General features: G+C 47.5%; 1 protein-coding gene across 6 annotated transcripts in view; it reads right to left on the reverse strand.

Annotated features, from left to right (window-relative positions):
• The window catches only part of vcanb (versican b), a 40,896-nt gene that overhangs the window by 14,234 nt on the left and 11,322 nt on the right, over window positions 1–15,340 (reverse strand). For 4 of the 6 annotated variants that reach the window (XM_082958118.1, XM_082958123.1, XM_082958120.1 and 1 more), the window contains exons 7-10: window positions 11,881–12,870; window positions 6,775–6,953; window positions 5,203–6,595; window positions 3,762–3,845 (exon numbers count right to left, since the gene is read on the reverse strand). In XM_082958118.1, coding sequence (XP_082814244.1) covers window positions 3,762–3,845; window positions 5,203–6,595; window positions 6,775–6,953; window positions 11,881–12,870 — 2,646 coding nt within the window. The remainder of the gene's footprint in view (window positions 1–3,761; window positions 3,846–5,202; window positions 6,596–6,774; window positions 6,954–11,880; window positions 12,871–15,340) is intronic. The other 2 variants (XM_082958119.1, XM_082958122.1) reach the window with 2 other exon arrangements.

Consider the following 15,340-nt stretch of genomic DNA (forward strand, 5'->3'; position numbering starts at 1 on the left):
CCAGAGCGACTTACAAATTGGTGCATTCACCTTATGATATCCAGTGGAACAACCACTTTACAATAGTGCATCTAAATCTTATAAGGGGGGGGGGGGGGGGGGGGGGGGGTTAGAAGGATTACTTTATCCTATCCTAGGTATTCCTTAAAGAGGTGGGGTTTCAGGTGTCTCCGGAAGGTGGTGATTGACTCCGCTGTCCTGGCGTCGTGAGGGAGCTTGTTCCACCATTGGGGTGCCAGAGCAGCGAACAGTTTTGACTGGGCTGAGCGGGAACTGTGCTTCCTCAGAGGTAGGGGGGCCAGCAGGCCAGAGGTGGATGAACGCAGTGCCCTTGTTTGGGTGTAGGGCCTGATCAGAGCAGGAAGGTATGGAGGTGCCGTTCCCTTCACAGCTCCGTAGGCAATCACCATGGTCTTGTAGCGGATGCGAGCTTCAACTGGAAGCCAGTGGAGAGAGCGGAGGAGCGGGGTGACGTGAGAGAACTTGGGAAGGTTGAACACCAGACGGGCTGCGGCGTTCTGGATGAGTTGTAGGGGTTTAATGGCACAGGCAGGGAGCCGAGCCAACAGCGAGTTGCAGTAATCTAGACGGGAGATGACAAGTGCCTGGATTAGGACCTGCGCCGCTTCCTGTGTGAGGCAGGGTCGTACTCTGCGAATGTTGTAGAGCATGAACCTACAGGATCGGGTCACCGCCTTGATGTTAGTGGAGAACGACAGGGTGTTGTCCAGGATCACGCCAAGGTTCTTAGCACTCTGGGAGGAGGACACAAGGGAGTTGTCAACCGTGATGGCGAGATCATGGAACGGGCAGTCCTTCCCCGGGAGGAAGAGCAGCTCCGTCTTGCCGAGGTTCAGCTTGAGGTGGTGATCCGTCATCCACACTGATATGTCTGACAGACATGCAGAGATGCGATTCGCCGCCTGGTTATCAGAAGGGGGAAAGGAGAAGATTAATTGTGTGTCGTCTGCATAGCAATGATAGGAGAGACCATGTGAGGATATGACAGAGCCAAGTGACTTGGTGTATAGCGAGAATAGGAGAGGGCCTAGAACAGAGCCCTGGGGGACACCAGTGGTGAGAGCCCATGGTGCGGAGACAGATTCTCGCCACGCCACCTGGTAGGAGCGACCTGTCAGGTAGGACGCAATCCAAGCGTGGGCCGCGCCGGAGATGCCCAACTCGTAGAGGGTGGAGAGGAGGATCTGATGGTTCACAGTATCAAAGGCAGCAGATAGGTCTAGAAGGATGAGAGCAGAGGAGAGAGAGTTAGCTTTAGCAGTGCGGAGAGCCTCCGTGACACAGAGAAGAGCAGTCTCAGTTGAATGCCCAGTCTTGAAACCTGACTGATTAGGATCAAGAAGGTCATTCTGAGAGAGATAGCAGGAGAGCTGGCCAAGGACGGCACGTTCAAGAGTTTTGGAGAGAAAAGAAAGAAGGGATAGTGGTCTGTAGTTGTTGACATCGGAGGGATCGAGTGTAGGTTTTTTCAGAAGGGGTGCAACTCTCGCTCTCTTGAAGACGGAAGGGACGTAGCCAGCGGTCAAGGATGAGTTGATGAGCGAGGTGAGGTAGGGGAGAAGGTCTCCGGAAATGGTCTGGAGAAGAGAGGAGGGGATAGGGTCAAGTGGGCAGGTTGTTGGGCGGCCGGCCGTCACAAGACGCGAGATTTCATCTGGAGAGAGAGGGGAGAAAGAGGTCAAAGCACAGGGTAGGGCAGTGTGAGCAGGACCAGCGGTGTCGTTTGACTTAGCAAACGAGGATCGGATATCGTCAACCTTCTTTTCAAAATGGTTGACGAAGTCATCCGCAGAGAGGGAGGAGGGGGGGGGGAGGTGGAGGAGGATTCAGGAGGGAGGAGAAGGTAGCAAAGAGCTTCCTAGGGTTAGAGGCAGATGCTTGGAATTTAGAGTGGTAGAAAGTGGCTTTAGCAGCAGAGACAGAAGAGGAGAATGTAGAGAGGAGGGAGTGAAAGGATGCCAGGTCCGCAGGGAGGCGAGTTTTCCTCCATTTCCGCTCAGCTGCCCGGAGCCCTGTTCTGTGAGCTCGTAGTGAGTCGTCGAGCCACGGAGCAGGAGGGGAGGACCGAGCCGGCCTGGAGGATAGGGGACAGAGAAAATCAAAGGATGCAGAAAGGGAGGAGAGGAGGGTTGAGGAGGCAGAATCAGGAGATAGGTTGGAGAAGGTTTGAGCAGAGGGAAGAGATGATAGGATGGAAGAGGAGAGAGTAGCGGGAGAGAGAGAGCGAAGGTTGGGACGGCGCAATACCATCCGAGTAGGGGCAGAGTGAGAAGTGTTGGATGAGAGCAAGAGGGAAAAGGATACAAGGTAGTGGTCGGAGATTTGGAGGGGAGTTGCAATGAGATTAGTGGAAGAACAGCATCTAGTAAAGATGAGGTCAAGCGTATTGCCTGCCTTGTGAGTAGGGGGGGAAGGTGAGAGGGTGAGGTCAAAAAAGGAGAGGAGTGGAAAGAAGGAGGCAGAGAGGAATGAGTCAAAGGTAGACGTGGGGAGGTTAAAGTCACCCAGAACTGTGAGAGGTGAGCCATCCTCAGGAAAGGAACTTATCAAGGCGTCAAGCTCATTGATGAACTCTCCAAGGGAACCTGGAGGGCGATAAATGATAAGGATGTTAAGCTTGAAAGGGCTGGTAACTGTGACAGCATGGAATTCAAATGAGGAGATAGACAGATGGGTCAGGGGAGAAAGAGAGAATGTCCACTTGGGAGAGATGAGGATTCCAGTGCCACCACCCCGCTGGCTCGATGCTCTAGGGGTATGCGAGAACACGTGGGCAGACGAAGAGAGAGCAGTAGGAGTAGCAGTGTTATCTGTGGTAATCCATGTTTCCGTCAGCGCCAGGAAGTCTAGGGACTGGAGGGTAGCATAGGCTGAGATGAACTCAGCCTTGTTGGCTGCAGACCGGCAGTTCCAGAGGGTGCCGAAGACCTGGAACTCCACGTGGGTCGTGCGCGCTGTGACCACCAGGTTAGAGTGGCAGCGGCCACGCGGTGTGAAGCGTTTGTATGGCCTGTGCAGAGGGGAGAGAACAGGGATAGACAGACACATAGTTGACAAGCTACAGAAGTGTTGTTTCTTGTATTATTGTCTCTTGTGTCTTTAGAGAACTGTTTCACTTTGATATCCTTTTTCTTCTGTCCTGATTTTCTCTTTCTTTTCTTCTGTTAACTAGATATTCTTTGTTGTTCTTCGTTAGCTAGCTAGCTTCTTCCAAAAGAGTCCCTAGCAACTGCTTAGCAACTGGTAAACAATTCAGCTAGCTAAGATAACTATTTTTCATAAAATTGTAGTTATTTTTCAAAAGCCTATCTTCTTTGTTTGTTGCTTGTTTTTTCTCCTATTCAGTCTTGCAGTTTTCTTTTGCTTTTTTCCGATGTACTTCACTCTAAAAACCATGTACATTTCAATATTTGTAGGAGCTCATTTTTCAGCTGCTGCTACTCAAATTGGAGTTCCGGAACTTTACATTTCATACATTTTTTTTTTTCTGTGCTGGCCCCCCGTGGGAACCGAACCCACAACCCTGGCATTGTAAACACCATGCTCTACCAACTGAGCTACAGGGAAGGCTAACTACTCACAACAGCAATACCATTGCCTTTAACAAATCTTAGTTCAGTCACCAGTTTAAGTTGAGAGTGGGGGTATCCATGGCATTTTCCAATTATGTTCCTATTTTACAAGTAAAAAAAATGGAGAACCTTTCATAATGTTGCCAAACAAAGACTCAACAAACTTACCTGAGACTCCCTGTCTCTGCCAGTCTGTCCCTGCATATCTGTCCCCAACTCTGCTGTCTGTGTGCCATCTGTTGCCTGCTCTGCCTAATAACATCATTGTGAAACATTTCCATTAGAATTTCATTTCTTTCTTATGAACATTTTATCAACTAGTCTTTGAGATATTAGGCTACTAGGGTTCTTACTTTGCGTTTTGGTGTACTGAAAAATACTCTGATGTCCGTCTTTTATTTTTCTGCCATTTTTCTACCTGGCTGGCTGGCTACACACACACAGTGTGTAGGTTATTTACAGTAGGAGATGGGCTTCTATCATCTTATCTTTTATCATTCTATTTGGGCTTCGATCTAAAAGGTAGCTAGCAAATGTGAAACGGATTAAAATGACAAGAGTTCATAGCTGTATGAGTTCACCATTTACACAACATATGCTGCAACCTTTTGTAATTTGAATAGTTTGTTTCATATTGGCTGGCTTCCAACAAAAGCTGAATTTGCAAAGCTAGCGAGCACCAATTCAGTTTCAGTGGTGTTTGCTATAATCTTTGCTACCCGGGTTAAATAAAATAAATAAATAAAAGTTCCCTTGCGACAATTTAGCTTTTGCAACGAGACCATTAAATATATTTAAGACAATGGTAGAAGAGAGTGTAGTTCTGTTCAGTTTGGACTTCAGTTTATCGCTAACCTTATCACAGGGACTTTGAAGCACTAACTTACATCATCTGCATGCTGATCTCGGAATAAATTGACGATAGCAAAGATTCCATCTTTGACGAGGCCACATAAATGGAATAGGTACTAGCTTGCGTAATAGTTAATATTTGCGCGCTAGCTCTGCATATTCAGCTAGTGTGTGTGTGCGATTGACTGGATTAACCTCATGTCAGTTACGTTCATTGAGTGCCTTTCAGACAGTGGCTAGACCCCTCTGTTACCCTGCCAGTGGATCAAACCATTGTGAGGAAAAGGGGTGGGGGGGGGGGGGGTCGCAATCTTTTGAAACTTAAAAACTCGCTATTAAGTGTCTATAATCAGCACAATTGCTTTCATTGCGTATTATTAATATTATTTAAATTACATAGTTATGATTCAGTGATATACTGGGGGGGACAAATCATATTTTTCCCAGGATGGGGGGGTCGTGTCCCCTCCGTCCCCCCCGCGATTTCCGCCCCTGCATCATCATCATCAACACCATGATCAACATCATCATCATCAAGAACATCAGCATCATCATCATCAACAACATCAGCATCATCATCATCATCAACACCATGATCAACATCATCATCATCAACAACATCAGCATCATCATCATCATCAACATCATCATCATCGTCATCATAAACAACAACCATGAGAGCAGAGAAGACAGCGGCTGTGATGACATCACCAACCCATTGTTAAACCACTGAACAGACTCTGAGATTTACACCTACCTCTGACATCGACAGTCTGGTCCACGATGTAGTAGTCAGTTCCTGTTTCAGGCTGGTATGTGGACTGAGGTTCTTTAGGAGCATGGGGGCCGGCTTCCAGCAGAGGAGGACCAATCGCACGGTCATAATCCACAAACTCCTCCCCCTCAGGCAGGGGGGTCTGGGAGGTCAGGGTCCAGTCGGGGATGGGGCGGGAGGGAGGTGGAGTGGAGGGGTGTGCAGGGGGTGTGTGTGTTTGGTTCAGGTGCTGTGGGGTCTTCTGATCTGTGGTAGAGTGACTGGTTTGGTCCTTAGTGTGGGTGGGGGGGAATCTAGGGGGAGAGGGTTGTTTGGTTTGGTCCTTAGTGTGGGTGGAGGGATCTCTATTGTATGTGGTTTGGTTCTTGGTGGGATCCCTATCGTGTGTTGGACGCTGGGTGGTTTGTGTAGGGGGGTACTTGGATTGATCCTTAGTGTCTGTGGAGAGATTTTTGTCCTGTGTGGCAGGTTGGCGGGAGTGGTCTCTGTGCTGTGTAGAAGAGTCTGTGTGATGTCCAGCGTGGTCTTCTACACTCACTCCTGCCTGGGTTGGCATGGTTCCTGGTTTGGCTTCTGGTCTGGTTCCTGGTTTGGGTGTAACAGTCACCTGTCCCTCCACCCCAGGTCCCACCGGGGGAGCCTCGATGGCTCCAGGACTGCCGGGGCTAGTGTATCTGGGGTCTTCAGGCGGGTACACCTCCTGTGCCGAGCCTTCCTCTTCTGCCGATGAAGACCCCTCGAAGTCTCCTGCCTCTGTCTGTGATGTAGTGTGTGTGTCCTCGGTGTAAGTGTCAATAGTGTTTGTGTCCTTAGTGTGAGTAGAGTGTGCGTGTGATGAAGTGTGTCTGTCCTTGGTGTAAGTATCAATAGTGTTTGTGTCCTTAGTGTGAGCAGAGTGTGTGTGGGACGGGGCGTGTGAGACACTCTCCGCCCCTCCAATCTCCGTCTCGTCTGTGACCACGCCTGATTGGCTGTCTGAGGCGGGGGTGGGCCGGGTGTCTTCTGCTGAGCCCTCCTGGGTACGGCCGCCCGACCCCTCCATGTCCTCATCAGGGGAGATGCCATCTGGGGAAGTATGGGGGGAACTAGGGGATGAGGCTGAGACTGGGGATGTGTGTTGGGAATTCGGGGTTGTTCCTTCGGAGCTCTCCGTCTTCCCTGTCCTGTCTCTGCCTGTGCCTCTGTCCGTGTCTTTAGCTGTGTGTCTGTTTGTATCTCTGTCTGTGTCTGTAGCAGTGGACTCGCTGGTCTCTCCAGTATGGATGGAGTCATAGTCAAAGGGAGTGGGGCTCTTCTCCTCCCCTTGCTCCATCTCTCCTCCCAGTTCACCATAGACTGGTGTGGCCATCTCAAACTGGTCTCCTCTAGCCTCCTGCTGAATGAATGGATGAATGAATGAATGAATGAATTAGTAAATTAATGAATTAATGAATATTTATTGTTGTGTCGTATCACTTTATGCAACCCATCTCAATTATGATTTTCTACTTCCATTGTTCTTGAAAGAGAGGCTAGATATCTCTCACACATCCAGACAGGCACAGTAAATCTGACCTGGTGTTTCCCGTTGATGAAGCTGAGCGTTGGGGGAAAAGGGATGGGATGCATGCCGTCAGAGTCCTCACTGCCGTGAATGGCCTCGTTCTGGGTAACTGGGAAGGCTGGGATGAGAGGGGACTGGAAATCTCCATTACCCCCTAAAGGGTGTCCCATAATCTGCAGGATGTGGTCCACTGGAAACACAGGAACAACCCAGGGAGAGTAGGGGGGTCAGAGAAAGAGTCAGGGTGTGCGTCTGTCTGTATGTGTGTCTGTGTGTGTGTGTGTGTGGACGTGTTTAACTATTCTTGTGGGGACCAGAAGTACCCACAAGAATAGTAAACAGAAAAAAACTGGGGACATTATTTCCAGGGTGTTTGTGGTTAAGATTAGAATTTGTGTTAGGGTTAGAATTACGTTTAAGGTTAGGGTTAGGAGTTAGGGTTAGTTTTAGGGTTAGGAGCTAGGGTTAAGTTTAGGGTTAGAGTTAAGGTTAGGTTTAAGGTTAGGGATTTTGAACGGGACTGAATTGTGTGTCCCCACAAGGTTAGCTGTACAAGACTGTGTGTGTGAACATTATGACCTGCAAATCCTACAGATTCAGGTCTACCAGAAACATACCACAGTGAAACCCTAATGCACATTGTTGATAAATGATAATTGTTTCAGCATTGCAATATGCCAATATGCTGTTATACTATCCACAAAGACTTAATAGTGTATGCTGTGTGTTGGCTCTGACTGGTTCAATGAGAGCCAGAAGTATTATTTGAACAATGCAGGTTTGTGTCTTCATTAGGTCTTTATGGTACACATGGAACCTATATCGCGGGAACGGGTGCAAGGGGAAGCACATTTGGACGGGGTAGCACTAAACCTGAGGTTAGTTATGTCTCTGGGGACAAATAAAACCATGTGAGATGGTAGAAATAAAGACTTTTAATCTGCTGTTGAATGAGTGTGTGTGTGTGTGTGTGTGTGTGTGTGTGTGTGTGTGTGTGTGTGTCTGTGTGTGTGTGTGTGTGTGTGTGTGTGTGTGCATGCATTCGTCATACTTAACCATGTTAATAAAACCACTCCCAACCTAAAGAGGTGTCCGTCCCTTTGTGACCCTGAATCAGATACATCTACTATATGCGAAACAGGAAGATTTAACTATACAGATGTAGGATCTTAATTTGAGCTAGTTTGCTACAGCAGGAAAATAATCCTGCTGCAACAGGAAATGTGAATTATTATGTGATTTATAATTAATGGGCATTTTAGTAGGGGTTGATACATTTTTCGTTAGGGCAAATCAAGTCTGAAATGTCAAAGTCAAAATTACAACCTTTAGAAGACTTTAAAACTCAAATACACTACAAGTTCGCTTTTCCTGCTGTGCAGGAAAATTCTCAGCAACAAAAGGGGGATGAAATTAAGATCCATCTTTAACACTCAATATTTCAACGTCTCAATTCCCTTTAGTTGTGTAGAAATTGTGGAACTATAACCCACTGAGGAACTGAACTCTTATTGAGTTACTGGTTGAAATATGACCTAATACAATATACAATATGTCCCTTTAATAATAAACAATAGCCATTCATAAACGTTATGGCTTGGATCGGGTAGCGGAGCCGGAAGACTCACCCACATTAAAAGAGAAAGGGGGAGAGGCATGGGGTGGGGTGTATGTTGGGAAGGAATGAAGGGAGAGATGGGAATGTTAGGGGGGGATGAAGGGAGAAGATTGTGGGAGTAATTAGTTGAGAGTGATTACAACGCTGATTGATCTGAAAGAGGCTCTGCCATTTGACCTCAGGGTCATGTGTGCCTCTCTTTCTCTCTCCCGCTCTCTCCGAAAAGTAACTGCCAAGCTAAAAACGAAAAACGAGTTCATGTGTTTCCACATCTGTTTGTGCAGAATCTGCGGACGTGCTTACATGTAAACTGGTTGCAAATGAACAGAGATGATAACGATACAACTTCTCTATTAAACCAAGACAACAAACAGCTGGAAAGCATCCAGAGGTGATCCTCGTCAAGACATCACTGGAAGCACGCAAGCAGGCACACGCGCACACACACCAGACCCGGAGGCAGAAATAATCAGTCGGATGGGCCTTTGATTTCCACGTCTTTTCACGGGACCTTATATGCTTTTTTTAATGGCTGTAATAGTAAAGACCATAGGCAGCTCGTGAGTTTCAAGTTTGTCACAGTGCCCCTGTGACAACAATTTTGGACCCCCTTGTGGCCCCCCTAAATGTGGAGTATGAAATAATTTTTACATAACTAATTTTTGCTATCATTCTTTTTTTTACATCCGTTATTAGACAGTGGCAACGATGATGATTATGAACATGGTCTTTTGCCTGCTAATGCCTGCAATGCAGTGAAGAAAACGAAATGACAACAATAACGTCTAATGTAACTGGCCCCTCTAACAGTACAACTGGCCCCAGCTTGCCCCCCCCAGTTGAAATGGTGTAGAACCGCCACTGGTCCCTAGCGAACTTGCAACATTGTATCAACTAGCCTATTCCGGGCCAGTAGCTCCGTACAAGAAATATGTTTTTTATGACGTTTCCACTGGATATGACATCATCACATCATGATACCGTATTTTGGCCTTTCGGTTTGGTGATTATCGAGGCCGGGAGTGTAGGAAAGATTTTTCAAATACTGAGGAACTATCATTCGCAATAGATGTTTAAAAAAAAAAAATGACTTCGTTGATTTGTGTGGCGAAGAAAAAAATGAGTGGTGAGTTTTAAGACGGTTAAGTCAATCAGAAATCAGACATTGCCAAATGGGCACTTTCCTACATATGCATGCATTATGGAGAGAGACGCACCATATCCCCCCCCCCCCCCCCTCTAATTTTTAATTATATTCAAAACACATTATTTTCACACATATTTTGGACGCTTTCACTGACAGCCACAACTCAATCAGCCACGCGCACTACCCAAATCGCGGGCTTCCCAAACACACTCGTCATTTGAAACAATCTACAGCAATGTTTTAAAATAAGCTAATGATCCTCTGTGGCTAATTAATGCACCCTGGTAAATTATTTTGAATGGTTTTATTTACACGGGAGTAATTTTATTTACACGGGAGTAATTATAACATTTTGGCGAAACATACATGTACTTTAGGGCAATCGAGCATCCTAACAATTTTCCTTTGGCTGAAACCAGAGATCCTGTATATAACGACGAGATGCTCATGTCTCCGCCCTAACAATGGGAGTCTTTGGTTCCAAAAAGCGGGAAGACAGGCGACAAGCTTAGGTCTGCATATTATTCCCATAGAAACGCATTCGGCTTTTACTGGACAGAATTTGGTGAAAGTGAGCCCTCTTGCTTCACCTCTTCCTCTCTGTTGAAACTAAGCATATCCCCGGAGAAAGCATCCAAGCAAGCGAAACAGCGCCCTTCTAATATGTAGCCCATGTATCTGATGCTGTCTGGCCAGAAATAGTATGACATGCCAATACTCTTTTGGTGCAGACATTATCAGATACATGGTCTACACATACTGGGACAGAGGGGCGCTGTTTTACTCGCTCACTCAGATGCTTTATTGAGATTGATGCATCTTTCTGTTGGCCGTGTGTTGGTCAAATAAGTTATAAATATATCAATATTTTATTTGGATGGGCAAGGAGGTATGCCGGCCCTCTCACACACACACACACACACACACACACACACACACACACACACACACACACACACACACACACACACACACACACACACACACACACACACACACACACACACACACACACACACAAACACACACACACACACACACAAACACAGCTAAATAAGATCATCCCTAAATCTAAAATGTTCCCACAGATCCTGAACTCCTACAGCAGCCAAGGCTGGAAATCTCTTTTAACGGAGATATGAATATATTATGGAGATGCGTCAGGTCAGTTTAAGGACACAGTTGTCCAGCAGTAGCCTGATTAAAGAGTGGTCACCGTCTCCTTCCTGTCCATGCCACACCCACACTCTTTATCAATGTGTACTTGGTACTGTATACTCTCTTTCCATTCTACTATCTCTCTCTGTCTGACCATTCTGTCTGCCTACACTGGACATCTGTCTAGATCCAACAGAGCGTCAATACAAGCAGCTCCCTCTGAAGCACAGAGAGTACAGAGTCCTTCAGCACACGCGGTCACCCACAGAGACTCATAATGTTAGAGTGTACTTAAGCAATAAGGCCCGAGGAGGTGTGGTATATGTCCAATATACCACAACTAAGGGCTGTTTTTATCCACGACGCAACGCGGAGTGCCTGGACACAGCCCTTAGCTGTGTTATATTGGCCATATATCACAAACCCCCGAGGTGCCTTATTGCTATTATAAACTGGCTACCAACGTAATTAGAGCAGTAAATATAAGTGTTTTGTCATTCCCATGGTATATGGTCTGATATACCATGGCTGTCAGCCAATCAGTATTCAGGGCTCGAACCACCCAGTTTATAAAACAGGACTTACTACAGTCACTTCACAAGGTGGCTGAGACAGTTCATAGTTTCAAATCAAATCAAAGTTTATTTGTCACGTGCGCTGAATACAACAGGTGTAGACCTTACAGTGAAATGCTTACTTACAGGCTCTAACCAATAGTGCAAAAAAGGTATTAGGTGAACAATAGGTAGGTAAAGAAATAAAAACAACAGTAAAAAGACAGGCTATATACAGTAGTGAGGCTATAAAAGTAGCGAGGCTACATACAGACACCGGTTAGTCAGGCTGATTGAGGTAGTATGTACATGTAGATATGGTTAAAGTGACTATGCATATATGATGAACAGAGAGTAGCAGTAGCGTAGAAGAGGGGTTGGCGGGTGGTGGGTGGGACACAATGCAGATAGCCAGTGTGCGGGAGCACTGGTTGGTCGGACCAATTGAGGTAGTATGTACATGAATGTATAGTTAAAGTGACTATGCATAGTTTGGCGATACAATCATGAGAACATACCTCGAAACAGAGGTGTTATGCCCACATACACGGAGTTAGCAGTGTTGAGATACGAGTTTGTTTGGTTGTGTATTATTAAATGGAACATTACCTTGTCATCAGAGTCGACAGTAAACTCTCACCTGATTGGTTCTGGTCGTGCACGTTGACGATGATGAGGTGGATTGGTGGTTTGGTGGGCGTGGCCTCCGTATGGATAGCCACCGATTTGTCCATGCCGTATGATTCCGTGGCTCCTGGTTGGCTGTGGGTTGTTGTTCTAGAGCTCTTGCCCTCCTCCTCCTTGTAGACCACAGCAGGCTGCTGTCCTGTCACTTTGTCCCCACCTGAGTGGCCATGCTCTGGGGTGACCGACCCTGGATACCCCCTTAGATGTCCTGGGTACCCTGGTTGTCCTGGGAGTGAGGGGTCCGACCCCAGTCCTGTGTCTGCCGTGAAGCCCTGTGTGAGAGTCATCACTCCCTGGTCCTCCCCCTCACTCTCCCCATCACTACTGCTCCCCTCCCCACTCCCACTGCTCTCCCCCCTGCCTGAGCCTGTCTGAACCTCCCCCTCTTCCTTGTCTCCCCCCTGGTTGATGTCTAGTTGGGGGTGGGTGGGCTGGGAGCGGATGGTGGGGAGAGGGGGCAGCTGCAGGGGGAGCAGGGGATCACCCATGGAGGGCAATGACTCTACCTTGGTTAGGTCTGGGACAAAGTCATCCCCATCGTACTCAGGGAACTGAGTGGTACCAACAGAGAAGTCTGTCTTTTGGTCTGTCGTTCTGTCTCCTATCTGGGTAGTTCTGTCTTTGTCTGTCGTCTTGTGGTCAGTGGTGGGATACTCGTCTTTGGCGGCGTGTGTTCCGTCAGAAGTAGTGTAAAGTCGGACTGTGCCTGTATAAGCTGTATCATGTGGTCCACCTGTATGCTGACTTCTGTCTTGGCCAGTTGTTTGGTGTGGTCTGTCTGCGTCGTGAGGTTTGTCAACAGCTGTGCGGTCAGTGCTGTCTGCGGGAGTTGTGCCTGTAAGGTATGTGTGGTAGGAAGTGTGAGGTACGTCTGTAGCCGTGTCTGTCCTGCGAGCATCCGTGGTCGTCACAGGTCCAGGAGGGGGGATCTCCGGTTCCTTACCTGCAGAGACAGAGAGGAGGGGTTTAGCTCTGGTGACATCCCAAAACGGTTCACGTTGCCGCTATGAGATGGTCCCTCAGATTATATCACCTGAGATCACAGTCAAGGTACTCCAAGGCAAATAGAAAGACTAATGAGCATGCTGTGCCACAGTAGATAAAAGACAAACGAGAAACAGGATGCTGTCGGGGAACGCTCAACATGGTGTTGTCAGACTCAGAACGGTGTCAGCTCACAGCTGCAGGCTGTAAAAGGATATCAAACCCAGAGAGTTACATTTTTAAAGAGCGACGTCAGCCGTTAAGAATCAAAAAGGGTCAGTGCCAGCGGGGGGGTCAGTCTGTCAGAATGTCTCTCTTTCTCTCTCTGCCAGGAGGTCTGTATTTTTAGACTGCGAGGCGTGTGAACTGTGTTAAGAATTGTTGTTTTAGGCCAACTGTAAACCTCCGACCTCCCTTTTCCCCTGGCATAAGCGTGTATGCATACACACACCTGCAAACACACACCTAGATGTATCGCTGAAGCATTTCTTTTGGCTACGCCCAACCTGCTATGTTCCAACACTGGCGCACATCTTTAGGCAACATGTCTCTTTTTTCCTCCTGTAGAAAATAGCAACATGTCTCTCTTTTTCTCCTGTAGAAAATAGCAAAAATGTCTCTTTATTCCTCCTGTAGAAAATAGCAACATGTCTCTTTTTTCCTCTAGTAACTCTTTACCATCAGAGTAAAATGGAAGGCCTACATACATGCAAAGTCACAACATCCCTCTCTGTGTTGCACACATCCACACAACCACAATGCACCTGTGTAACGTGCCCGCTGCTTGTCTCATGGACAGCTGACGCATGCACGTTAACCTTACCGACATACTGTCATGTCATAATTATGTTTTAATGTATATATTCCATTTTAGCCCCCCTCTGAAAATGTTGGATGCATGTATAGAAGGAGGAGCTGGGACCCCCCCCACCCCTTCCGCTCTCCCACACTCCCTCTCTCTCTTTTCCTCCCTTTCTTTGGCCACTTCTCTTTCCCCCTCTCTCTCTGCTTCTCGTTCTCTCGCTCTCTCTTTCACTCCCACTCTCCACCTCTCACTCCATCCCCCTCTCTCTCTCTCTGTGTGTTGGAGGTGTGTATAGCTGGCAGGACTCTGAGCAAAGACACTCAGGGAGAGTTCGCCTGCTCACACAAACTGTGAGGGGATGTGGACAGTCCAGCATCCAGCCCAGCCAAGCTAGCTCCATCTCCAGCCCAGGTCTGATGTCACGTGTTTGGCTGGGCCAGGCCATCTGGCTGGCCTGCAGTCTGTCCCAAGTCCCTATAGCCATGTCACTTCCACTATGCATTAGCTCGCATGCCCTGTAGGCTAAATGCAGGACCCAGCTCACATATACTTTCTGAGCTGTATGAATCAACTACACGCGGTCGGAGACGTTACCGTTTCATGTGCATTATGTTATGGATTTCATCAAATGGTCTTTTAGAAACCACTAGATTGCAACAGAATATTTAGTGTCTGCAAAAAGAGGGTCGCAAGTGTGTAAATCGATACTGATAATCTGATAATGATGAGCATGATGATAATGATACTCTTGGGCAAGTAAGACTTGCCCTCCCTCTTTCTCTCATGTTCCCCTCTCTCTCTCTGGGAAGGGGCCCGCTGTAATGCATTAGGGACCTGTCCTGTTTCTCTCTGTGCTTCTCGCCGTGTAGATAGCATGAGTTGGGTTTTCCCCTAATAAAAAAAAACACACACACACACACACAGGCTCATAAATGGAAGGAACAGAAGAGAGAGGAGCGAGCGGGAGGCTATTCTTCAGCACGGTAGAGTTAAACAGAGCGCTGGTTCTCTGCAGAACTCATTCTCATTCCCCTTTGCAACCCCACACTATAAACTGCTTTGGGTTCCTAACTGTCACTGGGTCTCTGCTGTGACCCCCCCCCCCCCCCCCCAGAGATATCGTTGTCTAATGACCCACCAAATCAGAGCCATGTTTCGAGCTGGGATCCAGTCCTAAGCCCTGACCCTGAAAGAATGGGCCAACCATGACCCTGAAAGAATGGGCCAACCATGTGGAAGACATTGGGTTATGTCAGTCGTGAAGTTGGAAATCGGAAGGTTGAGAGAGGATAAAGAGGACGGAGAAGTTGCAGACTGCGGTAAGGTAGAGGGAGGAAGGAGAGGTTGCAGACTGCAGTAAGGTTGAGAGAAGAATGGGAGGTTTGAGAGTAGACAGACTGCAGTAAGGTAGAGGGAGGAAGGAGAGATGGCAGACTGCAGTGAGGTTGAGAGAAGAATGGGAGGTTGGAGAAGTTGCAGACTGCAGTAAGGTAGAGAGTAATTAGAGGTTGCAGACTGCAGTAAGGTAGAGAGTAATGAGAGGTTGCAGACTGCAGTAAGGTAGAGAGTAATGAGAGGTTGCAGACTGCAGTAAGGTAGAGAGTAATGAGAGGTTGCAGACTGC

This window comes from Salmo salar, chromosome 11 (assembly GCF_965601325.2).
Source record: "Salmo salar chromosome 11, fSalSal1, whole genome shotgun sequence".
NCBI lineage: Eukaryota > Metazoa > Chordata > Actinopteri > Salmoniformes > Salmonidae > Salmo > Salmo salar.